General features: G+C 42.9%; 2 protein-coding genes and 1 long non-coding RNA gene across 5 annotated transcripts in view; 1 reads left to right on the top strand and 2 right to left on the bottom strand.

Moving 5' to 3' along the window:
- Positions 1 to 497: 497 nt before the first annotated feature.
- PDCD6 (programmed cell death 6) lies at positions 498 to 17,624 on the bottom strand. 3 transcript variants are annotated; one of them, XM_084783058.1, is made up of 6 exons: positions 17,425 to 17,624; positions 16,715 to 16,776; positions 12,055 to 12,099; positions 8,659 to 8,811; positions 4,480 to 4,589; positions 498 to 1,044 (listed from the first exon to the last, which is right to left on the bottom strand). In XM_084783058.1, exons 1-6 carry the CDS (start codon positions 17,523 to 17,525, stop codon positions 946 to 948), a joined length of 570 nt encoding a protein of 189 aa, XP_084639184.1. In that variant the 5' UTR covers positions 17,526 to 17,624; the 3' UTR covers positions 498 to 945. The 3 variants fall into 3 exon arrangements, with proteins under 3 accessions (XP_084639184.1, XP_084639183.1, XP_084639185.1); XM_084783057.1 differs by having other exon boundaries at positions 8,653 to 8,811; positions 17,425 to 17,622; XM_084783059.1 differs by lacking the exons at positions 16,715 to 16,776; positions 17,425 to 17,624 and adding an exon at positions 16,645 to 16,705 and having other exon boundaries at positions 8,653 to 8,811.
- A 98-nt stretch (positions 17,625 to 17,722) lies between these two features.
- On the top strand, positions 17,723 to 22,428 carry LOC311598149. Its single transcript, XR_014779494.1, has 2 exons — positions 17,723 to 20,537; positions 20,630 to 22,428. It is a non-coding gene; the product is annotated as an uncharacterized lncRNA (long non-coding RNA).
- The window catches only part of SDHA (succinate dehydrogenase complex flavoprotein subunit A), a 25,223-nt gene continuing 20,100 nt past the window's right edge, over positions 21,963 to 27,085 (bottom strand). The window contains exons 11-15 of the mRNA XM_084783024.1: positions 26,621 to 26,739; positions 25,533 to 25,644; positions 25,215 to 25,345; positions 23,535 to 23,648; positions 21,963 to 22,894 (exon numbers count right to left, since the gene is read on the bottom strand). Of these exons, the coding sequence (XP_084639150.1) occupies positions 22,808 to 22,894; positions 23,535 to 23,648; positions 25,215 to 25,345; positions 25,533 to 25,644; positions 26,621 to 26,739 (563 nt within the window). The 3' untranslated portion in view covers positions 21,963 to 22,807. The remainder of the gene's footprint in view (positions 22,895 to 23,534; positions 23,649 to 25,214; positions 25,346 to 25,532; positions 25,645 to 26,620; positions 26,740 to 27,085) is intronic.

The raw sequence follows: 27,085 nt of genomic DNA, 5'->3' as shown, positions 1-27,085 counted from the left end.
CAGCTGTACCTCATCTTCCTAGACCTTCTGTCCTGCGTGTCTGACGGACATAATTTTAGGGAGGAGAGTGTACGTGAAACAGTGACTTTAGGGACATGGGGCCAGACACAGTCCAAGAATGGAGTCATATGAGAATTCTGAGTGCTTGTGAAAAGAAAAGGCAAAAGAGCTTTGTGACCTCAGTTTCTTCAAAACAGAATTGCTCTTGGAATGTGTTTTGCGCTCCTCCCAGGTGTGGCAGATAGGGGTGTGTTTACTTCAGCTGTTGTTATTCATGTACCTCTATGGACAACATGTTTTTGCCACATGTGGACTGTCTTTGTGATTGAGCACCTTACCCATGTGATTCTTCTTAACCCTCGAGTATAAACTGCCTGGTGCTTCAAGTTGGCTATTGCATGAGACTTTAGTCCTCCCCACTTTTAGGCCTCACTCTCCCAGATTCACAATGCAACTAGAGCAGTAACAAAAAAAAAAGCCAGAAGTAGGTAACCCAGTCTGTTTCATTACTTTATTGCTTATGTTACATATTCCAATGAATGCATAAACTTTTTTTAAAAAAGTAAGGCACATTAAAAGCCTTGTGTGCAAGTTCCATATTGTTTTAAAATCCTATTGGCTAATAAAAGCATTGCAACTACAGAATTAGAGACATCTAGAAAAGAACATGGTAGTCTGAGAACAGAGTCCCTAATCATTATTAGGTTTCACCTCATGGCACAATTAGACAGCAAACCCAAGGCTTGTATTATAACAGTGTAGCTAGACTGCCATACAAAATCACTGACCAGCTTATTCACATATGTACAGCCAGGTCCCCTAGTATTAATTATACAGCCTACAGGAAGAACAGCATCTAACTGCACCTGTGCCCTGTTTTATCACAGGTTAGGGATTTGGCATTTCAGTCTTTTTGCATGCTGTGCTTGCTGTTCACAGGCGTGGTTATACGATGCTGAAGACCATGGAGAGATACTGTTCATAAGACACCTGAATCCAGCCATCCTGGTCTGTGTCGTAGCGTCTGAATATGTCTGTCAACCTCTGGGAGAAACACAGATATTAAGAATTTACTGGACAGAACAGGTACAGAAAAGACATCTGGGGACCCAGTCTAAGAAACACGTGCAGTCCCCTCATCTCCTAGAAGGGCCCTGCAATGGCATTCACACAGCAAAGCATAGGTTGGGTAGACTTCAGCACCTCTAGTCAGCACCTTTATGAGCAACAAAAGGCCTCTCTGGGTAACTAAGGGTGTGTATGGCAGACCCAGCCAACTATATCCCACACAGGGCCTTCTTCACATTTCATAACAGCTAATGGGCCTGGTCTTCAGGGCAGAGACACTACAGTTTGAACCCTGACTATATGCCAAAAGGGACATGTGTAGAAGGGCCCACTGCATGCAGTGTGTAAGCAGCCAGCAGGGCTCAGCCTCTGTTGCCCATCTCCCTTCTAGCAGACTTTGGACCCAGACAGGTCAGAAGCAGAGAAATAAAACATTGTATTCCATTTATTTTGCTGTTTTATGTTTTTGAGACCGGGTCCAACTATGTGACCCTGGCTGGCCTCAAACTCAGAGATCTACATGTCTCTGCCTCCAGAATGCTGGAATTAAAGGCTACCATGCCCAGATTTTGCTCATATTTTCTAAGACTAGGTTACGTGCATAGACCCTAAAATGTCCTCAGTAATTATTAAGGGGGGGGAAAAACGACACAAGGGAATTCCATGTGTTAACAGAAAACAACAGCAGCCCCAGCATATCAAGTAAGTCTCAAGTCTCAAGTCGGCCACCTACTTCAGACATGAGTGTTTCTTATGAAAAAACGCTAGCATGAAGATTGAGCGTGGTGGCACACACCCAAATCTCAGCACTCAGGAGGATGAGGCAAGACTATTCAAGACCATCGTTGGGTATATAACAAAAGCCTATCCTAATATTCACTGCAAGATGCTGTTAGTGTAAAACAAATCACAGTCACGGCCACAGAACTGTGTCTTAGTCAGTGATGGACTACAAGACACAACAATATGAATCTCAAATACCTACTGAAAAAGGCGCATGTGCTGGGCACTGTAAAACAAAGCACAAAGAACAGCGAGCTGCTGAAATGCTGGCTCAAGCTTGTAATCCTGGAACTTGAGAGGTAGAGGCAAAAAGACCAGAACAAAGTTCAAGGCCACCCTCAGCTACACAGGGAAAAATCAAAGCCAGCCTCGAAAAACTAAAACAATACACACACACTCTCTCTCTCTCTCTCTCTCTCTCTCTCTCTCTCTCTCTCTCTCTCATTCATTTCTGAGGAAACTTTTAACTATCATCTACAGCTTTCTCTTTCCTTTTAGATTCCCCACCTTTCTAGCATTTTCAGTCATTCTCCAAAGGGCAAAGTGATCAGGGAAACTGGCTGTCACTCCATCTCACAGGAGACAATACCAACAGAGTATTAGGTTACTCAGGAGGCTGAAAAACCCCCAAATCTTTGCATACAAAAAAATGTAAGAACCAGAATTTTACTTACAAATGAGAACTCTTAATTTATAATTCAGACATCAGACCTCCTTTTCACGTGTTCAGGGGACACGGTAAGCAGCCCTAGCCTCAGGAGAGCTCCTGAGTAGTGCAGAGATGGTCTCCTTCAGGGACCTGAAGCTTCAACATTAATAGACCAGCTCTCCAACAGCATGAAAAACAGCAGTGACATGACAATTTTTTTTTTTAAAGACAGGGTACTGTTATGAAGCCAGGCTTGCTTAGAACTTATTGCTTCAGGCTTCCAGGAGCTAGGATTATAATCCTATACCATACCAGGCTCAGAATGACTTTCTTTTTCTTTCTTGAAGATTTATTTTTACTTTCAGAATGTGTTTCTATGCACCATGAGCACTCACTGCCCATGGAGGCCAGAAGAGGGCATTGGATCCTTTGGAACTAGAGTTACAGATGGTTGTTAGCTGCCATGTGGGTGCTGGGAACCAAAGCTGGATTCTCTAGAAGAGCAGCCAGTGCTCTTTACCGTTAAAGAGCACTTTGTCCAGCCCCTCAGATAATTTTTAAAGAAATCATATAGCACTGTAATTAGCAGTCAAACAGAGATGTACTTTTATTGACTTTCTTTGAACTAGAACAACACACTGAGACTCGTCCCCCAAAGTCTGCATTGTATCTCAAGATTAAATGCTGTTCACATCTCTCAGTAGTTCTGCAACTAACAACAGTGACCTCAACCTAGATTCAAATTCTAAGAACTTATCTCTTAGAGATGGGTCCTATGAAGTATTAATAGAGAATACATTTGCTCTCTATGAACTGAATCTACTTCAGGGACTGGAACATGAAAGCCTCATGCACAACCCACTTTGAGCTGACAAGTGCTACATCTGATCATTGAACTGATACTTCTGTTGCTGCTTTTGTTTGGAAATTTCCACAGCAAAAATCTTAAGATACGTAGGGCTTACCAACTTACCACATTTCCAAGCTTAACCTAGAGAACCTGGACCTCTACCTAGAAGACTAATGGGGCCCGCATCTTTGACAGGGGCACGCACGGGGCAATGAACGGCTAGCTGCACACCCTAGAGGTTGCTCATCACACTTAGACAGCATAGGTCTTCAGGTGCTCAGCATGGCTGCTTAGCACAATCAAGGGTCACAGTGAGGGTGAGATGCAGGAGGCTGATGCTGGTGTAACAATGTATGTTCTTTCCAGGATGTTGTGGGTTTTTATTTGTTTGGTTTTGGGTTTTTTTTGAGTCAGGGTTTCTCTGTATAGCCCTGGCTGTCCTCGAACTCACTTTGTAAACTAGGCTGGCCTTGAACTGCCTGTTTCTGCCTTCTGAACGCTGGGATCAAAGGTGTGCTCCACTACTGCCTGGCTGGGCTTTTTTGTTGGTTTGTTTTTTAATAAGTAGAAAGTATATTTATTGTAGTGATAAAATGTAAAGCAAATGGTATACAGCTATAACTCCACTATTTTGAAGGGTGAGTTCAAAGCCAGCATAGGCTACATAGTGAATTTAAGGCCAGCCAGAGGTATAGAGACCTTATTTCCCAAAATATGGTATTTCAATTATATAAGTCAATTTATTATTATCAAGGATTATATACTATACATAAACATATTGCTAGACTTACATATGACTGGCATCAAGGTTCACAATACCACCTTTACCATAAAAATGCCATGTCTTATGCTATGAGGTCATAACAGGAGTGACATCAATAGGGGACAGACATTTTCTAGGCCACTATAATCTTATGGAACAACTACTAAAACATCACTATGAGGCACATGATCCTAATTCCAAGGATTAAATAAATAAATAAATAAATAAGGTTTTCCTAGCCCCCAAAACTTAACCAAACAGAAGGGAAAGGGAAGCGCCCGCTCTGATAGCTGATGATTCTCATTCCTGCCCCCACTCCCACCTCTGCAGGTCACACAGCAAACCCACATGAAGCTGCTTGCTCACCTGCAAGACGATGCAGCCCTGGATGAAGTCATCAAATGCAATCTGCCCCCGCCCTTGCCTGTCAAATTTGCGGATGAGGATGTCATGGAACTGATCAGAGAGCCGGTAGCCTTGGAGAGGGAAGATCAGAGTCAGATCAGAGACAGGCTAGGGGAGGAATAAAGTATGAATCACTGTCTAAAATTTCCTTCCTAAGACCCCAGGGTCTCAGATCAACATTGGTTAGGTGGGAGTAAGAGAGAAAAAAGGTACAAATTTATTGAAAGGTACTCTGGAAACTAAGTATGGTACCTAAATACAATATTCTGAAATAAATGTGTTGTCAGGACTGTAAAGTGATTTTAGACACCCATAAAAACTTTCAACTTTGCTTGCTGTCTTGCTTCTCATGAGCTCACTATGTTAACTGACTGTACTCACTCTGCTTGTACCTAAGAAAACGCCCACAAGGCAGTTAGGCTTGGTATTCCTGAACCCAGCAGGGACACCTCACTATGTCAACTTCTCTAGACATGAATGTTCTCAGTGACTTGCTATCCTTGGTCACTCATCATTAGCAGACGCTATGAAAGCGAAAATATCATTAAAGGCTCTAGTTACATGTGTCTCAACATGAAGAAGGTGACTGATGGGAACCCCCACACAAATTAGTCCACCTGGTGTCAGGGTTCTGAAAATACAGCTAATCAGCCTCATAAACATTAGAATCAATCATGTGTCACTAGGATTAAGATTCTAAGTTTCTGAGAGTGCAGTCAATCAGTCTCATGAAGTTCAGGATCAATAACAGATCGCCAGGCATTGCAATTCCATTTCCAAGTTAATGAGTGTATTCGAAAGGTCTTTAGCAGGGGATGACAGGAGATGAAGACGTGTGGACACCCCAGATTGACAGACATCAGCAGAGGCACGATTTAGGAGGACACCTCTCATCCGCTTCCTTCCCTTGTCACCTGTGTGACTGGTGTATACTTATTGATTCAGGGAAAAAAATACAAGTGCCAAAAACTCTTGTACTGGTTCTCAGTCTTGATGGAAGCTTTGTAGGTATATGTGCACCTATTATCTGAACCTCACAATCATTTACCATATGAAACTTAATCATTATATTGAGAAATGTTCAAACACAAAAACATGTTCACGGCACTGTCCAGAGCAGTCGCGGGGAGTGGTGACAACTTTTATATTCAGGAACATATAACAAACATGTGACATCAAAACTGATACAGAGGCCCCTTTCCTTACAGATCAAACAGAAGACAGTACCCCAATTTAAGTCTGAAAGAGACAGCATGTAGGAACAGCTGCCATGCCTCACTTCCTGACCCCTGGCATGTAAGGTAGTGACCCTGGCTAAGCCTTGATCCTCTGAGAAGAGAGCTTCAGGCCCAGGTGTAGAAAGAGCAAGACAAGTACTGGTTGGTCTCCTGACAGGATAAGGAAAGGACAGATGGGATGAGAACAAATATATAAGATTTCCTATGTGTGCATGGAAGCAACCCACTGCTGCTAGAATTACCTTGGAATTTTTCTGACCATTGGCACTTTTGTAGGGAAAGCAAAAACAAAACAAAACAAACAGACTAGCAAAATAAACTACAAGGAAGTAAACCTAGAAGGGACAAAACTTGGCAGCAAAGTGGCCTTCAAAGAGCTCCTTCAGTACAAGGGCACGCAAGAATAGCACTGCCTTAGAGCCAAAGGGCTTTGTGCACAACCTTGTGGCCTGGTTAGGACTGACTAGTGCGAAACACATTAGACCCAGCCTGCTGACTGCAAGGTGACGTCCCAACTTGTATTCATCTAATAGGATAAGGCCACCTGGAGGCTTCCATTCTTGGGCAAGTGGCAAGATCTGATGATAATTCTCAAGCAGGGAGGTGCTCTGGAATCAATCTCGACCATCGGAGAAAGGACAGACCTTACAAGAGGGCTGAGTGAGGTAATAGGAAGATATGTCCACTCCCCACGTCTGCTCTGAGTGCGTCAGGGATGTTTTTCTGTAGCACTTGAGGTGAGAATCTCACTGAATGAAAATGGAAATACTCTGTGTCTACTTCCAATAGGCAACAGCCTTTGGTGACAGGCAAAGTCCTTTTCTACCTAGAAACTAGCAGGAGGAATGATACTAGCAGAAAAATGACTCCATTGACACCACTGGCCCAGACCACTTATCGACGGCCAGGCAGTGAGCACCTAGACAACAAGAAGTTCCACTACCAGAAGCACCACAGCCCCAAGCTTCCAGAACAAACCCAATGCAGTCATGACCTCCAGTGAACACAGGAATGATCTGTATGATATGAACCCATGTTCCTACAACCAGCAGATGGCATAAAAAAAAATTTTTTTTTAAGGCTATGAGTGGGTCCTGCTTGATTCTACCTCAGGCAAAGCATTATTAAAAACCATTAACCTTGTGAAATGAGTCAATGGTAAGCAAGCACATTTTTTACTTGCAGGTCACGGTACAGGCTTCAGATTTGCCTAAGCCTCCACCATTAAGGGAATGAGCACACGTGCCAAAATTGAACATGGCTAAAACTATAGGTAAGTTGAGGTTTGTTATATTTTTGTAAGTTTTTATGATAACAAACAAACAAACAAACCCAAACTACAGAAGCTGACAGAGGCTAGATGGAAAAGAGGATGCTCAAAGGGGTGCAGGCTTTGTGGGTAAGGGATGGTTCATTCCAATCATCACCCACTACAAAAGATGGCTTTACTTCAGATGAAGTAACCACACCTACAGGGAGATATATGTACATCCAGATCTCTGTACCAGGCCACAGGACTTGGTATCAAACAGTTAAGTGAACAGCAGCATCATTAGACTCACCAGGTAACCTATCAGAGCCATAGGTCCCACTGGGTTAGCCTAAAACACACAGGTGCTCTTATTCTCTGCTAAGCTCCTGATTATCCAACAGCAACAACCATTTTTGGAGTCAGAATAGGATTTTTGGTTCTAAAGCCAACTTCCTAATAAATGCCACTGAAAATATTCCAAGTTAGTACTTTCTTGGACAGTTAAGAGAAACGTCCTTAGTACACAGGGGGTTGTTGTGCTGAGAAATGTTTAGAAAGTGAAGGAGATGCTGTTACTGTCCAAGATGGCCCACTGGCCCATAACCGGGCATGCTTTCCACTGTTTTCCTACAGAAGATCCTGAAATGTCATTGGTCTGGATATTAAAAACCAGGACACAGAGGGCACTTATGCTGTCAACTGGTCCTAAGTGAGAAGGGAGAGGACAGAAGGGGTGGATGCTCACTGCCGTACTGGAAGGAGAAATGCCAGAATTATAGAAGCTGTATTAGTAGGAAATAACATACTTTAGAAAGTAAAACTCAAGATAGTCACAATACATTAGATTATAATTCACTTTTAATAAAACTTTTCTAGAAGACATCTATTAGCAACTTTTAAGAACTACAAGACAGATGGGTTTGGTAAGGGCGAAAGAGCAGAGAGTACTACATGGAACTGTTGCAGATTCGAATCTTGGTGTAACCATGACAAGGTAAAGACTGGCTGCAAATGTTTCAGTGATTCCTTTGCAAGTAAAAGATCTCAATTTTCTCTCAGACTCAAGGCTAGTTCTGGAAGCCTCTAATTATGCTCTGGACAGGCACTATGAATATTTGTAAGAAACACAGCACACTTTGCATGCCTAAACCCACACCACGCACACACGTGCTAAATGCCATTTGAGAATGGGCACACACACTTTTCTAATTTCCCACTGAAGCAAAATTTGAATAGGCCGACAACTTTTATTACTTATAGAATCATTTTATCACTGTTACTTTGACAAGCCACTGTGTATAAGCTGCTAACTACCCCACACCACTGTACTTTCATTTTTCTAAGTTAAATTGTTCCAAAAGCCACATTCTCAATTTTGCTCATGGCACCATCTCACTTCACAAAAAGTAGATGATTTGCATAGCCCTTATCTCATTTTGGATGAAACACTGTGAAAGATTCCATGTCACATATACATCTTCATGACAAAAATAGAATCAAAATATGAACCTGCACAACATAAACAGAAATTTCACATGGACTGGGTTAAAAAAAAATCAATAAATTGACCAAAGTAAAGCCAAACTTGAGGGACTCCCATATTCCAAAATGCAACCTGCTGCACAATCAAGACAAGTGAATTACCAAAACCTGAGAGCGCTTGTTTGAGCTCGTTCTTGTCAATCATCCCGGAATTGTCCCTGTCGTAGGTGCGGAAGACGTTCTGCCAGTCTGTGATGTACTTCCACACACCCGTGAATTCACTGAAGTTCACGCCAGCCTTGTTTTCTCGGTCAAACATAGCTGCGATGAAGAGGAACACCAAGCACACATTAAGTTTGCATGTTCAACCGCGAGAGACAACCACAGTGCATACTGACAGTTGCAGGCCACCTCTAGTCCTTCAGGTGCTGATATGGAGCCACAGGCTGGCTCGTAAAGGTTAGTTTGTGAAACAAATGACTGAGTCCTAAAAGTTAGCCCTGCCTAGAGTGGTGGGAGTGTGGACGACGTCACCTAACATCAGCCCGAAGCAAGGACAACCAGAACACACACTCACAGCTGCGTAGGAGGTCGACAGTTATGATAAAACATAATGTTTTACACGTCAGAAAGCTCTAAAGAACAGAACCACTAAGTGTACTCTCACCTCATCAGGAGGAAAATAGGGTGCAAAGATTAAGGCCCTCAGTTTCATAGCTCCAAGTCCTGCGCCACAGTAAGCCCTTTTACTGCCTAGGTATCACAATTCCAGAGGGAAGCTTAGCGTTCTCTTAGGGCAAGAAATAACTTTTAATTGGAAGATGTCCAAATCTATTATGCTATTAACTTTAGATATTTTTAAGACCTGAATGTTTATTTTTTAAAAATCGATTTATTTCTAGATCCAAATTCATAAAGACCAGTAACTACATTTACATATAATCATAAAATGGCTAAAAAAAAAAAAAAAAAAAAAAAACCTGGTCTGAATCATTTCCACAAAGAAATAATGAAACCATGGTCTTTTCAGGCACAGGCACTCCAGCACAGTGCTCATCTGTACTGTGCAAAATGACATTAGCAGCCAGGAGCTGTTTCTTGTGTCGTTACACTGAGACATCAAGTACATAAAAGGCTGGTGTGGACACACGGCAGCACAGGTGAAAACTAAGGAGAATTCTGAGGTGAGGAAAACAGCTTCTTGGCAGTGGCCCCATGTATCAACACATTCTTAGCAGCTGGGATGCAGTTAATTTGTGCCAACATGCTCTGAGTATGCTGTTGCGATCACTTCAAAAGGGCACAGGAGAAGCAAAGGGCAGACACATGCCTTGTCCCCTGTGGTGACGGGACTTGCTTCACATGCAGCCAGGCTGTGGTGGCTTGAATGACAACGATCCCCACAGGCTCATGGACTTGAACCTGGCCTCGCTGGAGGAGTACGTCACTGAGAGTGGTAGGCTTTGAGGTTCAAAGCCTTTCATCATTCTGTAGTGAGAATTTTGTAATTTTGGTTTCTTTAAAAACAACAACAACAATAACAACAACAGAAATGTCATGAGAATATGTTTTCATTTTAATCACAGGTGTGGGGACAAGAGGCTGCCTTGTGTTTCAGCAGGGTCATGGTTTGCCAGCTGCAGATAGTTTCTGTGTGTAACCTTTGGATCTCTGGGAACTTTTCAGAGACTATATAAATGCTAGGGCCCTGAGAGGCAGGACTGCTGTTGTTGGCCAGCTGGATGCTGTCGCTAGGTGTTTGTCAAGCAATCATGTGCAAAGAAACAACAAGAAGAAATTAGATATCCTGATCAAAGATCAAACTTGCCCCAAGGAACCTGATGCCCGTCATCAGCAGGCAGTGGTCTAATGAGAACTCTGCCCCCTTTCCCCTCTATCCCTTCTGCTCTCCTATCTAGTTTTAGGGAGTTAATAAGGGTGCAGATGGGAGGAAGAGAGAAAAAAGAACCCACAAAGTAGCCAAAATGTCAGCTACACATCACTCTCCATTTTGCGCTTGTGATTCAAGGTGTTAGCTTTCGGTTTCCTGTCCATGCTCCAGGCCTGCAGCCATTGCCAGGCTTCCACTACTATGGACTTTAAACCGCCCAAACCTGTAAGTCCACATAAACTCTCCCCTCTATAAGCTGCCTTAGTCAGGGTGTTTTACCAAAGAGTAACTAATACACAGGGAGAAACCAAATTGTTAATCCATTTCTTGGTAAGACAGAAATGATGGAATCCTTCCTGCAGGACCCACCTCCAGCTCCAGCCTGGTACACACATATTAAATTCAACCATAACTCTAGCTCACAGAACAAAGGAAAACGACGAAGACACAAAGGAAATCAGTTACATGTATGAAATTCAGCAGGAAGAATTATTAGATATAGACTGTCTTCTTATAGACTTTGAAATCATTAGTAATGTAAGGTAAAGTAGATATAAGTTAAGATATGTAATTCTGAAAAGCATTTTTTAAAGTTTAGAAGACTTTTTTTGCTGTTTCTACAGTGATAGTTTTATTTTATATTTTTAATTTTATACACACATACTCTCACACACACAATTTTCTAAAATTGTGCTTCTTGGAATGAAAGTGTCAATTGTTTGTTTCTTTCATAAAATAAATATTACTAGGCTAGTAGAGTTTTAATATCAAGGCTATACATTGACTCTCCTCAACAAATAAGCCATAAAGAATTTTTATGCCATAGAAACAATTTTTTTTTTCTGCTGTCTTAAATTTTGTTCCTTTGGACACAGTCAATGCCAAACATCAGCTTTTCCTTATGTGACAGTGACAATTTGAGGTTCCCTCTAGGATATAATCCACAATCCACAATTCTGTTTTTACACAGATAAATGAATTAAAAAAATAATTTATTCAGATTACATCCCAATTGTTATCCCCTCACTTGCATCTTCCCATTCCTCCCTCCCTCCCTCTTTCACCTTACTCCCCTCCCCTACATCTCTGACAGAGGGGAACCTACCCCCCCCCCCAACTATATGATCACAGCCTCTGAGTGCCACCAGGCCTCCCCACCAAGGAGAAGTAGTAAGATAGGGGGCACCAGAGTTCATGTCAGAGTCAGTCCCCACTCTCCACACAACTGTGGAGAATGCGTTGTCCATTGGCTAGATCTGAACAGGGGGTCTAGGTTTACTGCATGCATTGTCCTTGGCTGGTACAGCAGTTTATGCAGAACCCTTGGCTGGGTCCAGATGCACCAGCCTTGATGGTCTTCTTGTAAGTTTTCTGGACCCTCTGGGTACTTCTCCCATACCACTCTCCCATACCACTCTCACCAGGACAGGAGTCCCAATATTTAAATAAAAAAATCATAAAACATGATACTACCAAAATCACAAAATAAGGCTTTAAAAAAAACTGTAATGTGGAAATTTTATACATCTATAACCTTAGAATTAGACTAAGATGTAAATTTAAACTAATGAATAAGTGAAAGCATCTAGACATTAGAGCCCACTCAGTATCTGACTGGGGTTATAGTAGCTCCCACAGAAACAACCACCTCACCTGTCTGCACGGATACTTACAAATGATTGACCTAACAGTCACTGGATTAAATGGAGTCCACGTGCCTGAAAACAAATGACACAATAACAATTAGACAAGAGAAGATCATTCTACAAGAAGCTCTAAGTGCCTAGTCCTACTGTTAGCCCATGGGAATCAGCAGCCTGCGCTAGATCTGAGCAGCAAGCAGGGGCCTGCTCCCCACACTCCAGGGGACAGAACTGCCTTAACCTACAGGAGCCCCGAGTGCTTCTGGTCAGCACCTAGTCTGTACTCCAGGGTTAGCCAAGTTGTAATTACCAGAGGCTGGATGTTGTTTCTCTGTAGAGCTTCACTTGTACAAATTCTTGGGGAGATATGTCAGACCGTGGGGGTGTCCCAAAGACCAACTTCAGGCTTGACGACTTTCTAAGACTGTTAGTGACTAAATAATAATTTTAGAGGGAATCATCTTGTTTATATATAAGTGTGATTTCGCTCAGCTCTTTTTTCTTTTTCTTTTTTATTTTGTATGCATTGGTGTTTTGCCTGCATGTATCTGTGTCAGGGTGTCAGATCCCCTGGAAATGGAGTTACAGACAGTTGTGAGCTGCCATGTGGGTGCTAGGAGTTGAACCCGAGTCCTCTGGAAAAGTAGCCAATGCTCTGAAGCACTGAGCCATCTCTCCAGGCCTCATTAGCTCTTTTTTTTTTTTTTAATCTTAAATTAGAATTCTATTTGATAAAAATGCCTTCAATTTTGTTGTTGTTGTTTTGTTTGTTTTTTTGGGTTTTTTTTTCGAGACAGGCTCTCTGTGTAGCCTTGGCTGTCCTGGACTCGCTTTCTAGACCAGGCTGGCCTCGAACTCACAGCAATCCACCTGCCTCTGCCTCCCGAGTGCTAGGATTAAAGGCGTGCGCCACTACCGCCCAGCCAAAAATTTTTTTAAAGAGAAAATAAGACTATTTTCAAAGTACAACTAAAAACATACATCTTGCTGGGTGTGGTGGCGCATGCCTTTAATCCCAGCACTCAGGGGGCAGAGGCAAGTGGATCGCTGTGAGTTCGAGGCCAGCCTAGTCTACAAACCAAGTCCAGGACAGCCAAGGCTACACAGAGTAACCCTATCTCAAAAAACCAAAAACCAAAGCAAAACAAAACAAAAACCCATGCATCTTAAATCACTAATATGTTCAGTAAAGTCAAATCTACTTCAAAAGCACTAAAAGGAGTGTGGTGACAAGTGGCTATAATCTCAGCACTTGGGAGGCAGAAACAGGAAAATTAGGAGTTCAAAATCATCCCCAGCTAAACAGTAAACTTAAATTAAAGTCAGCCTGAGCTACACTTCACAAAGAGCTCAATAACCAACAAACAAACCAAAATGGAGCTTGAGAAAACTTGATTTTTTAATCTATAATCCCAAAAAAGTTTGTGACACTCTATTTCATAAAAGTTAGAGAAATCCTGTGATAGCTGATCTTCATTGTCAACTTGATTGGATTTAGAAACAATCATCTAGGACATTAACAAATCTCTGTATATAAATTAGTATCTCTCTCTGTTTATGAGGACATTTCCAGATGGATTTAACTTAAGGGAAAGACCTGCCCTGAATGTATGTGGCACTATTTCATGGAGAGGGGCCCAGACAGATAAAGGGGAAGAGAAGAAAGAGGGAGGAACACAGGAACACCAGCGTTCCTTTTCAGGCTCCCTAGCTGCCATGAGGTGAGTAGCCCTGCCCCATCAAATCCTCCCTTTCTAGAGGCACTGAACTCAAATATGATATAACCAAATTTTCTTTCCATAAGTTGCTTCTAGAAGGTACTGTGGTCACAGAGATGAGGAAACAAATCCTATGCTGTGCTTTTTCTGTCTAACATACTTCTTCTACATAAGCAAGTCTCACAGAGGGCCAGTGTGCACATAAACACTCCTAGCATGGTGTCAACTACTCGTAAACAAAGAGGTCTTAGAGACGACTAAACTGAAGTGAGAAACCATGCTATTTTTAACTTCATACTTCCCTTCCAGTAACATAGTAATAAAATTTCCTAAGGCAGTTTAATCTGATTCCAAAATCATAGCAGAAAACCAATCCCACAGGACTGGTTGGAAGTCAAAATAGATTAAATCACACGAACATAGCAATTCTGAAAAGGGTAGTGGGAACTCACATGCAACTTTACAATGATAAATGTCTTGCCCAGTACAGCTGTGAACCTTCTTCATGAACCTTATAATCTAAAATCCAGAGAGAGCTAAAGTTTGAAAGTTATTCTCTCTGGAACTGAAAGTAACATTTATTTGCTTGGTTAGGTCATAATAACTCCAACCTTAGGACCATCACGATGAAGTTGGTGCCCAAGCTAAACGGAAAATTCTTGGCTTATTCTGGGAGTCTAAGAACTGGCCCCATGAGTACAAGGCCTTGCATAGACCCATAAGCTTAGCAATCTGTGTGTCCCAAGAGGCTTTGGTAATTATTTTGTTTTGTTTGTATCTTGGAAGGACCAAGATTATATGTACTGAATACATTTTCCTCTTCAAATTAGCTACTAAAAATTTTAAAGTCAAATGTACGACTTGTTGGTAACCTTTCTTTCCTTTGATCTTTAGTGTCTTAATTTCTACCTCCTAGATGACATAATTAAATTTTACTTTTCCTTTAGTCTATTTGGAGCAGATTATCAATGAGAATAAGCGCTAGTTCTTTCTCAGGGCAGGTGATACCTGTGATGCTGTCACCTCCTTTCACTCTGAAGCACCTGTGTTTCTCTACCTTGTCTGTACCAGCTGTAAGTCACTAAACACACGAGCCAAACCACTACACTCATTTTTCTGCCTCCATGCTGCCATGGACCCTGGGCTCCCCTGCCTCTCTTCATTGGAAGATGTACTTTATACCACATAGGTATGGCTGCTCCTGACTTCAAGCCAGACTTCTTATTTTCCCAAATAACCCCTGTCAAACTCTATGTCCCTAATACTGCAATAATACAATACAGTGGCTAATTTAAAACCCACCAATATACCATTAGGTGATGGAAAACCACCAAGATTTAAAGTGGTCCCTTAAAAGCAGCATCTTGTAGTCCCCATAGGTTAAATAATAAAAATTGTGTCAATTCTAGTCACCTTTGTCTAAGGCAAAGGTCACTGTGAAACCACAAATGACCCAAGAATGCTTAGCATAAGTGGACGGCAGAGCTGGCGAGAGCTTTCCTTTAGTTCTGACTCCAAGGCTATGAGGCACTATCTAGCATCTCGCTTGCCTTCTCCCTGTGTCCAATCAATTAAAGGAAAATGCTCTGCATTAGAAATAAAAATGAGCATTTAAACATTTTATCATGTCTTGAGACTAACCCCTTTCTAGGGTTATATAGCACACCTGAGAAAAAACAATTAGAAAAGACAGCTACACCTGAAGAATGATGAATGACATTTAATAAGAAAAATGTCTCTAGGGTTACGGATGTACTCAGTTGGTGTTTGCCCACTGTGCATGTAGCTCTAGAGTCTATCCTTAGGACAGGATAAACCAGCACTCAGTATGCAGGTGTTGGAGGCAGGAGGATCAGAAGTTTAAGGTCCTCCTTGGCTACATACACAAGTTCAAGGCCAATCTAGGACACATGAGTTTGTCAAAAGAAAGAGAGAAAGATAGATGTGGGGGCTAGAGAGACAGCTCAGCAGTTTAGAGCACTTGCTGCTGTTCTAGAGGACCCAGGTTTGCTTCTCAGCAACTACACGGTGGCTTACAACCATCTATGACTTCAGTCCCAGGGGATCAGACGCCCACTTCCTCCCTCTGTGGGCAGCAGGCACACACTCGATGCACATACATACAATCAGGCCAAACATTAACACAAATAAACTAAATAAGCCTTAAATGAAAAAGTTGTGGTGCCACTAAGGATAACGACAGTGATCCCAGAAGAGCACGTTCCCATGGAGAGCTCTGTACAAAGGCCACAGCCCTCTCAGCTCTGCCGGGACACAGCATGTTCCTCAATTACATAAATACCTCCCCACGATCCTGCTGACGGCACCTCCCATACCTCCATTTCCCAAACTGGCCCCAGAGTTTGAACGGTTCTTTCTTTTCTACTTATTTAATCTTCTTTTATGTTCACTGGTGGGAGGGTGTCAGATCCCTAGGACTGGAGTTACAGACAGTTGTGAGCAGCCATGTGGGTGCTAGGGATCGAATCCAGGTCCTCGAGAAGAGCATCCAGTGCTTTTAACCATTGAGCTGTTTCTCCAACACTGTCCCACACACACACACACTGAGTTTTTAGCAGTACTTTACACAGCAGTATATAAGGACCATAGTGAAGGCTTTCAGCAACTGAGCAATTACTTCTAACCATCACTTGGCAACTTGTGAATGCCTTCAGAGGAGTTGCTAAGATTGATTTAGCCATGTAGGTCAAAGGCCTTGTAGATGACTAAGGGGCCTCTATTGCACAGAGCTGACCTTACCTCCCTCCCAAGGCCGACACTATGGCACCCACTTCTCAGAAAGCATTTTCTCAGGCTTACGTACATTTGTTCTGGAGCCTGGTGAAGCAACAATAATGATAACAAAGAAAATACGGACACAGACGCTTAGAAACACCTTTACCTTATTCCTTACTTGGAAATAACTCCAAGAAAGACACTGCTTACTGCGAATGGGTCAGGCTTCAACTCACCATTGGATAATGCTTGCTGCAGCTCATTGTCTGAAATCACGCCGCTCCTATCTTTATCAACCCTACAAAGTAAAAAAGAGCAGTAAGTTGATGATTAAGGAAAAATAAAACATGATTTCTATCAATCTACACTGGGTCGGGATGTCACTGTGGCCAGACCTTTCTCTTAGCTTAGCTGGAACGTCACATGCCCCCTGGTGTTCCAGATCTTAAGGACCGCCCAGGAGCAGCAGTACGAGAGGTGGAGGTTGAATCCTCTTTCTCCTGTTCCTTCTCAACTTTTCTCTTAATTCTCCAAGTCTGTCTAAATTTACAACTGCATCAGTTCATATTTTTCATAATAGGTAAAGATTCTCTAGAACGAATAAGCCATTCCTTGACCACGAGTCAGTGAAACGACAATTGAGAAGGACGACCAGGGACAGAAGACTTAGCAGGCAGCTTTTCCCCACTCGAGGTCTGTCCTGTTTCTAACGCCGAGTACCGCAGACCTTGTAAGCCTGCTGCTCCGCGCCCTCGGCCCTCGGCAAAGGGAACTGCGAGCATGACCCTGAACCCTGTGCCATTGTAGAGGAGGGAATCGGGGATGGAGGGCAGTAGGAAGGGCCGCGAAGGAAGTCGGAGGGACAGAAGGCCAAGGAGGACGAGAGTAGGCCCTGGAAACCGAAGACCGACCCAAGGGCCGGAGGAGCTGGGCGGCGCCGGCTCACCGCTGGAAGACGTTCCACAGGAAGCTCTGGTCTGGCAGCGCGGCTCCGGCAGCAGGGCCAGGGCCAGCGCCTGGTCCCGGGCGGTACGAGTAGGCGGCCATGGGCTGATGCACAGCGGGAACGCCGCAAAGCTCCAGAAACTGTGCTTCCGCCTCCGTCTGAGGCAGGACCAGGAGCCTACAACTTCCTGGGAACAACGGAAGCGCGTGTCTTTGAGTCACTGGGCAGGCGTGGTCAGTTGCTACGCAACGGCTGGAGGGCAAGTCTGGACCGGCTTCCTGCACAGCTAAAGCCTGAGTGTCCCTTGCCTTTTAGCCCGATCCTGCCCAGCCTGGGTGCCGGTTTTGGCCGGGTGCCCGGGTTGGATGAGCTCAGGAGAGCACAATGCGCAGGGCCAACCCGAGCTTACAAAACGACTCCATCCACCTGGAATGGAAAGTGGTGAAAGCTCCACTTGGGTTGATGACTTCCTGTTATGTCTGCATGGATAGAAGTGACATTTTATGCAGTCTGGAGTTTGTCCTTCTGTCTGTACTCCACCCTCCCGCCTTCCCACTTGCTTATATATCAGTTGAACCTCGGCCTCCCCGGGTTTGCACAAGTAAATGCCCCGGTGAGGTTTGGTCCTGAGGTGAGAGCTTCATTTGTCAGTGACCTCGCCACCCCTTAGTTGGACTTCTGTACTTACCTAACACTTTTGGTTTATTTATAAGTTTAATTAAATATATTTATTAATTAAATAATTAAATATAACTTTAATTATAAGCATTCCTTCCCGCCCTCTGGATACTAATCCTGTTACGCTTGTGTTGTTTCCAATTCCCCTGAATGGGACACTACACAGACTTGGGCTAACTACCAACTGCCATGTTCACATGCTGTCGGGCATCCTTCCACCTAGATCTGTGTGCTGTATGTGGTTCAAGATACTCTTACTCCAGTTCTGCCACAGGCTCACTCCAGCTTTCCTATTCCTCATCCAGCGAAACCCTCATAATCAGAACGGCTACGCTGCCTTTGTGGGGTTTTAGTTTACTTGCTAAGGCTGAACAAATCAAGGGCCAAGAATATGGCCTTGTACACCTGAAACTTCACGTGGACACCCATCCATTATTTAGCACAGCTATAGATATGATCAACTCCCAACTGTATCATTTTCTGTCCCATTTTTATTGTTCTTGTCCACAAGATGTCTACGTAAGGGGTTTTTCAGATTCTTCAAAGAAACACGTCTCCTAGTTTTGACATTTACCTCAAAATCTACAAAATTATTTAAGAAACATAGATTTTCTTCCATGATTTTTGGTGAATTCATTTTCTTACATTTCTCAAAAATTGTTCACCTCACTTTTTGAGATGTCCGGTTCTTTTATTTAGATTCTCAAGGCCATTTTTATTGTCTCGTCTGGTTCCTGTTCTTTTCCAGAAATATGAAAATACTAACAACCATACTTTTGCTTTTTGAGCTCAACACTTTCCAGTAGAGACAATTCAGCTGGAAGCAGTTACTTCAGCAGAGCTGAGTCCCCCTACCAACAGAATCTGGGACTCCACTTGCTGTTTGCCGCCAAGTCTCCAGCTTGGAATGCTACAAAGGCCCAGTGCCAAGGAGACCACCTTCCGCAACAGCCTACAGGCAGCTGTCTTCCAGGCGCCACCACCTATCTGCTTACCCTATCTCAGGTTCAGTTTCCTCCTAACCAGGTCTGTTCTAAGCTTTCCAGGAGTTGAGAAATAAATGAGATAACACTGTCCTCCCTCCTATAATGTTAATCATATCATGTGTCTGCATATTGGGCCAGTCTTTCCTTTAGCCTAATTTCTCTGAGCCACTTTCAAGTTTTTATTTTCCTTTAGAACTTTTCTACACATTGGCTTTCTGGGAGCTGAGATGGGGGAATCGTTGTCCTATCTTTTGCATGAAGACATTTTGTGTATGCACAGATGCTTTCCTACTTTTGGACATATCTAACTTGGCAGTGTACCTCTAAGCCACAGTAGCTCTTTTGCTCACTTTCCCAAATGAGCACAAGGAAGACAAGTCCTTTTACAGTAACCTTTCCTTGAATAACCTGAGACACAGCCAAATATACTCAGCACACCCCTTTCTTTCTCAGATTAATGATGAAACTTTGTCCCTTGGTTCTAATAATATTCTGATTTGAATTTAATATGAAAGAAAATTCCTTATCAGTTTTTATGAGACTCAGGCCTCCTAGTGAGTATTGTGGAGTGTATCAAATATGTGCTAGTTGGTGTGAGGGAAGCAGTAAATGTCCACACACCACCACTGGCCAAGGATGGACTAGTTCTGATCTGCTTGGTCTTAGGCTAGAGCCCTTAGCTGGACCAGTGTAACTGGAGTAGTTTTAAATTTTAAGTCAATTAAAATGTAACTAGCTACATGTGGCTACAATGAAGCACTGCTCAGTGCAAGCTACCTAACACACCTGGTGCAAAACTTTACCTCATTTGTTGCTTCTCTTACAGTGTTTCATTTTCAAGTTGAGACGTGTATTTTGAAAGATGCTGATTCACAGCTCATTAGTGAGGTACAGGAACCTAGCACTCCCACAGAGCTTTGCATACTCATCAAACCTTCTGAATGGAACAAAGTAGCCACAACTTTCCACTTGCTTTCCTGTCTTTTGCTTGGACAATGTCATTCTAGAGTTTTCAAACCTCCTGGTCATTCTATAAGTGCAAATCCTTAGGTGCAGCCAGAACCTTAGGAACTCCAAGTCCTGGTTACAACACTGCAGGGCGAATTTCTGTCTCTCATTTTCCTAGCATTTTCGTTGGTTTGTTTTTCAGAGCCAGCAAACAAGCATATTTTTGTAGTGTATGAAGCATAAAACCATTCACACACACACACACACAGAGAGAGAGAGAGAGAGAGAGAGAGAGAGAGAGAGAGAGACAGAGAGAGACAGAGACAGGGAGACAGAGAAAGAGACACCGACACATTGACTGAGAGACTTCCTATATAGCACAAGCTGGATTTAAACGTGTATGCATTTTCGTTATTATTGTGCATGTAGGTGTAGGTGTGCACCTGAGTGCAGGGACCCAAGGAGAACAGAGGGATTAGATACTCCTGGAAACAGTTAAAGGTAATTAAGAGTTACCCAATGTGGGTGCGGGGGAGTGAAGTCGGGTTCTCTGAAGGAACAGTATGAGTACTTAACCTCCAAACCCTCTCCAGGAAGCACATCTCAAACTTCTGACCCTCATACAGCAGCCTCCAGAGTACTGGGAAGACAGACACGTAACTACCTAAGATGCTGATGCTCCTCCTTCCCTCAGCTATACGGCATCTCTCTGTTAGATGAATGCACCTATGAATGCAATGAACTGTTGTCTTTAATATTAAAAAGACAATGAAGTTTGCAATTTTGTAGTCATTTAAAACAAGGCCTCAAACTAAGATTCTCCTGCATCAGCTTGAGTTCTGAGACTACAGGTGTGAGCCACCATGCCCTGCTTATCCTATCTTAAAGTTCATCCTGACCCTCTAACTGGAGTATGAAAAATAGAAGTTTCACTTGCATTTTCCTGAAGACTCTTATCTTAAGGTAGGTTAGAGTCCTAGAGCTTTTGGGGCAAAGAGCAAATGCCCAGGTAATTTTCTCAGGCACTGCCGAGTTCTCTCCTGCCCGAGCTATAACACTCTGCATTCCCATCTGCCATGCACTTCAGAGTCCTGGCACACCATCAGTTTGTGTGGTATGCAGAACAACAAACTTCAGGATGCTTACCCATTTTATAGGTGGGGAATTTTCTTTTCCTTTTTGTTTTCTGGAAATAAGGTCTTAGTATATAGGCCTGGCTGGCCTCCAACATGTGGCAATCCTTCTGCCTCAGCCTCAGTACCATCTCTAGCTTTGAAAATTCTTAGTACAACCTTTATATTTTTTGGCTTATTTTTTTTTTAAGTTTTAAGGTAGAATTAGCAGAAAATAACATAATACACAAAACTTCCCTCCTAATACTTGGGACCTCCTTCTCCAAGTGTGGATAGAGCCACTTATCATCTGTTGTTACATGTGAGTTTGCAGCTTCTAGACTTGTGGTGGAATAGTGTGCACCTTCTTGACTTTCAGATTTGTCCCTGATGCTGTGTATGCTAACAGCCTATCCTTTTCTACTAGTGGTGAGCACTGTGTGAACATAGTATAGTCATCTTTTTTGTGTGGCTATTCTGTAACGGACTTCTAGTGGCTAGATTTCTATCACCTTTCTTTTATTTCTGGTTCAAGCTCTAGTCTCCACATAAGAATGTATTGCGCGGGCTGGAGAGATGGCTCAGAGGTTAAGAGTGCGGCCTCTTCTTCTAGAGGTCCTGAGTTCAATTCCCAGCAACCACAGGTTGGCTCACAACCATCTATAATGTGATCTGATGCCCTCTTCTGGCCTGCAGGTGTACATACATGCAGACAGAATACTGTACACAATAAATAAATAAATCTTTAAAAAAAAAAAAAGAATGTATTGCGCTAGTTTCATCTTTTGTTATAATAAAACACCCTGGCCAAACATAACTTTGAGAAAGGATTTATTTGGTTTACAATTTCTGATTGAAGTCCTTAATTTCAAGGAGGTCATCACAGTGAAAAGCAGACAATGAATGAATGCATGCAGGATGAGTGCTTAGCTTGCTCTTATACAGTCCAGAATCCCTTGCCTAGGGAATGGTGGTGCCCACAGTGGGCTGTCTTCCCTTATCAATTAATATAATCAAGACAATCCCTCAAAGACATGCCCAACCTAATCGAAGCAATCCTTCACATTGAGACTCTCTTCCTAGGTGATGCTCGAGTGTGTCAGGTTAACAAAAAGTAGCCAGCACATATCCCCTCACACATATATGAGCATATGTATATATCTCTGCCCATCAGGAACCTAAACAAGGCACTGGCTCTATACTTACCACATCCAAACTTTCTTTCCAATTATTGAGGACCAGCCCTACTTTTCAGTTTTATTTTCCACTACATCCTAACAGTCCCCAAAGTCTAGTTTAGTATATACAGCACAACAAATAACAAAGACACTTAGTACTTGAAAAACACAACTGCTGGCGCTAGATAGAGGAAAGAAATTATATTTGCTATTCCAGATATGCCGAAAATCAAATACTATGTGTCTTTATTTGGAAATAAGAGATTGCTCATTTGTATATTTGTAAGAATTATGCTAGTTTTATCACTGCACAAAAATAACATCTGGTACAGCTGTCCTTCATATCAAATATTAGCAAGCTGCTGACCAATAATCTATGAAGTGACTCTTTGTTCGTGAGTAGAATTTTAACAAGACAATAAAACCTATGTAAGCTATGGTATATAATCACATAAGTGGGTCCTGTCGTTGTCAACTTTTATCAGTAGGAACGGATAGCAGGAGGTACGGTGGCACAGTCAGACTCGTTCAAGGTCTTGTCGATAACAGGTCTGTACTCCAAAGAAACCTTGGAGGAAAGAGTCAGGGTGAATCAAGGCGTGAAAATTTATAAACAGTCATTTCTTCTCTAAACTTAAACCATCAAAGTACATTCACAGGCATGAGAACCTTAGAACAAAGGAGTCACAAGTTGGCTATATGAATTATGCTAACTCCTCCTCCCTGTCCCCATCCACAGCCTACGCTGGCCTCCAACTCAAGCTCCTCCTGCCTTAGCCTGCTGCTCACGTGAGCAGCTGTCTCTGTCATCACACTCTGCTTAAGTGTCCAAGCAACCATGGACTTAATTTTCTGAAGCTGGGGGAAATTTTTAAGTCTTTAAGTTATTCATGCCAGATATTTTATCACAATGATGTAATCTTTGCTATAATAACCATCACTTCTTTCCTACCTCAAACCTTGATGTCTGATCATTGCCCAGTGCTCTTTATCTGGTTCAAAAGACGTGAGCTGTCCTATACTAAGGGTCTCCCTGAACCACCCAGGCACGCGACTATTTCCACAAAGAAGCATGACTCACATTATCCCTTGGTGCTATCTCAATCTGTTAACAGCTGGCTTATAACCAGGTTGCTTCTTAAACCAGTCAACCATCAAAAGCCAAATAAGAGTTCAGCACATCCCTGGGTTGATGCATGACCACATACCTTCCCAGTCTTGGTGTCCACATATGACAGGGTGTGCTTCCTCCAGTGCTCCTCAAATGGCCTCTTCTGCTGCCCCTGGATCGGCTTGGAGTAATCATACTCATCAATCCGCACCTGAGGTAAAAAATGCACCTCTATCTCTCATCACAGAACATCAAAAAAACAAAAACAAACTGCACAAAAAATACTAAAAGATGCACAGGAGACCAGCCCAGGAGGTGGGCACCTTGTCAAAGAGCCTTTGGAGCCAGAAGTATAGAACATTGATTTCTTCATTTTATTTTGCAACTCTATGGATAGATATTGGAATTAAATAACATTTATGAAGTTTTTCCTTTGGCTCCTCCATGCACTGAGATTTTTCTCAATTTTTCTCTTTAACATTTTAAATTTAAATGGGTTTTTGTTTTGTTTTGATACAGGGTTTTTCTACATACTCCTGGCTGTCCTGAAATTTACTGTGTAGTCCAGGCTAGCCTCAAACTCAAGAGATCCTCCTGCCTCTGCCTCCCAAGGGCTAAGATTAAAGGAATGTGCCACCACACTCTGCTTAATTTAACTGTTTTTTAAAAATATTTAATATTTATTATTATGTATACATTGCTCTGCCCTCATGCCAGAAGAGGGCATTAGATCACATTATAGATGGTTGTGAGCCACCATGTGGTTGCTGGGAATTGAACTCAGGGCCTCTGGAAGAACAGCCAGTGCCCTTAACATCTGAGCCATCTCTCCAGCCCCCAATTTAACTGTTTTTTAAGTTTAGCATTTATACTGAAGTCAGTACACTTACTGCTAAGGAAGAAAACTGCATATAGGAATACATTAGATGAGCAAGAGCCTCTTCAAATAAAAACCACAATCAGATACCTTGCTGTTGCTACTGAAAGCAAGTACAGGAGGAGTGGCAGGGGGGAAGCTCCTTACCTGAGCCAATGGGCTAAAGCATAGCCTGAGCTGTACATTCCTAATACAGTATAAGCCTGCACAAGAGTAAGCAGAATCTACCTCAACTCTTCAAAGCCTTATCTATCTCAGCTCCTAACGGTTAACTTTGAAGAAGCTTCTAGCCTTGGGTACATACTGGGATATGCTTTCCCATGGCTCTTTTCATCCACTTGATTACTGCAGGTTAAACCAACACAATCATAGCAAATAAAAACTTCTGCTAGCTCACTTTCCCATGTACTCAGTACTCTACACTGTCTGGAACCTGTGTGCCTGTCATGGAAAATCTCTTTATCCATTGCGAACCTGGAGCTACACCCAAGCTTCTTGTGTTTTCTACTATCACATGTAGAGTCCAACACGTGTGCTCTGTACAGACAACAATCTATGTAACAGCCATGGCCAGGACGGATCTCGAATTCCTTTTCCAAGCCTCAGGACATGTCTGAGCTGATGACTCAGAGAGTCTAATTCAGTAAGTCAGCATTCTCTGGTACTGAGCCTGGCTAAGAACCAGGTCTGCTCTGCTTACAGATGCTGCATGGGCTGACTCAAAGCAAGAAAAAGGTACAAGGCTCTGAGAGTGAGAATAAGAATAAAAAATACTAGAGGAAAAGGTATTTTCCTTGATTTACTTTTGGGAAGAATAAGATAAAACAGGGAAAGTAAGTAGAGATGAAAAGAACCAACTGGAAAAATGTCAAGTCAGTGTGGTGCATCTTGAAGACATACTTTATAATCCTCCCTGGCGTGAGCTCCCCGTGACTCCTTCCGTGCCTCTGCACCATATATGGTCTGCAGTGCACATAGCATCAGGTTCTGTAGCTCCAGGGTTTCCACCAGGTCTGTGTTCCATACCATTCCTGGGGACACACAAGAACCCATGAGCAACAGATAGGATCCAGTCGGGCAGGTACTCTGTACTCACTTGCAACAGACAGCTGTGGGAAAGAGACAGCTGGACAGCAAGCATGGAATAGGTAATGGGGAACGGGACGGTCGGCAGCCTGCCCTAAAGAAGGCAGCATCTCTTAAGCACTACTGACTTACCCCTGTCAAATGTCTTTAGATGCTTCAGGTCTCCGTACAGCTGGCTGATTTTTTCACAGCCTTCTTGCAATACACTTCCCACACGGAACACTGCAGCATGACTCTGCATCGACTATCATAAGAACATTACAGACTTTTAATGCACAAGACAGGCAAAAACTCTTACATCTTTAGCTTTTCTACATTTTATATACCAACACAACTTAAATAAACTAGGAAATTCGGACTATGGATCAAATTGAAACTTAACGTAATTTTTTTCCTGGAGATAGGGTCTTATTATGTATGCATGTGATCTTCCTATCATAGTCTCCCAAATAAGCCACTTCACCCTGGTAAAAATTAAATTTTCATTAAACTTAAAAAAAGTTTCTTTGTGTTACATTATGTATATATCTCACAACAAACCCGTATATGTCACTTACAAGTATTTTACTTCTCTGGCAGCACTTCTGGAACACAACCATTCCCGAGTCCAAGGTGGCTAGCAGTGATGTGATGTGTTCGGGCCTGGGAGGGCCTGGGAACCCTTGTGGCCAGCACCGCCCCACTGTCTGAGGGCTGGAGGTTAGCCCCTGCCCACTTTCTGATTTTGTTATGGTACAAGACTCAGAGGACCTGGACTCCTCTTCCGTCCGCTGGCCCCCCGTCTGTCTCTGTCACTGTCTCTGTCTCTGTTTCTCCCTCTCCCTCTCTCTGAGCTGACAGGAGTTAAGTATAGTGACATAACTAATTCTGGGCAATGAAGGCTAAGCAAGGGTGCCATGCTGGGCTCTAAGAGACCTGGGACCCAGTTCCTGACGTCCTTTCCCTTCCTATTGGCTGCAACACACGCGATGGGAAGCAGCGACTTGACGATGGATGACGACGAGCTCACATACAGGAGACGGAGAGAGTCAGGTCCCTGTGCTAAAGCTGCTATTTCTGCCCTAAACTAAGAACTCCAAGGTTACGTGTAGACAGAATCACAGGCCAGCGAGAGGCTCCTGGTCACTTTTATACTCTGACTTGGCGAAGTAAGGACCAGGTCCTCCTGCTGTCAACCCCCGAGCGTCCATGCAGAGCGGCTGCTCTATGTCTACGCCTACCTTCTGCATGCTGAGGCGTAGTTCTGACGTTCTTGTGCTTCCGTCGGCAAATCTCAACTTGTCAAGATTCATAACAGACTCTTCTCCAGCATTTGCCTTAATTGGAGGAACTTTATCTCCTTAAAAGAAAGCCAGAATTTAACTTTCAAAATTACCTGCCGGGGGTACTTTTCAGTAGTACTCAGATTATACCATTGCCTTTCTAGGGGTTTGGAAAGCACTGAAGTAATCTGAGCCAGCAACACGGTCTTGGCACAAACCTAAAGTATGACATACTGACTCAGAGTCTTTTCCTTTGTCTGTCTCTGTTTTTTGAGATAGGGGTTCTCTGTGTCTTGGCTGTCCTAGACTCGCTCTGTCGACCAGGCTGGCCTTGAACTCAGAGATCCACCTGCCCCTGCTGGAGTGCTGGGATTAAAGGCATATGACACCACATCTGGCTAGAGTCAAATTTTAAGAACATAC

Source organism: Acomys minous (assembly GCF_964271855.1).
Source record: "Acomys minous genome assembly, chromosome: 5".
Taxonomy (NCBI): domain Eukaryota; kingdom Metazoa; phylum Chordata; class Mammalia; order Rodentia; family Muridae; genus Acomys; species Acomys minous.
Note: the sequence above shows the minus strand (reverse complement) of the source record. Positions and strands in the feature narration are given on the sequence as shown.

Coding starts and splice junctions, on each gene's coding strand:
- PDCD6 (XM_084783057.1), bottom strand. CDS start 17,525: ATGGCCGCCTACTCGTACCGCCCGGGACCAGGCGCTGGCCCTGGCCCT. Junction 12,100..16,714: donor GCAGCAAGCATTATCCAATG/GTGAGTTGAAGC, acceptor ATTTGTTTTCAG/GCACGTGGACTCCATTTAAT. Junction 4,590..8,652: donor ACAAGCGCTCTCAGGTTTTG/GTAATTCACTTG, acceptor TCCCTCTCCAAG/GCTACCGGCTCTCTGATCAG.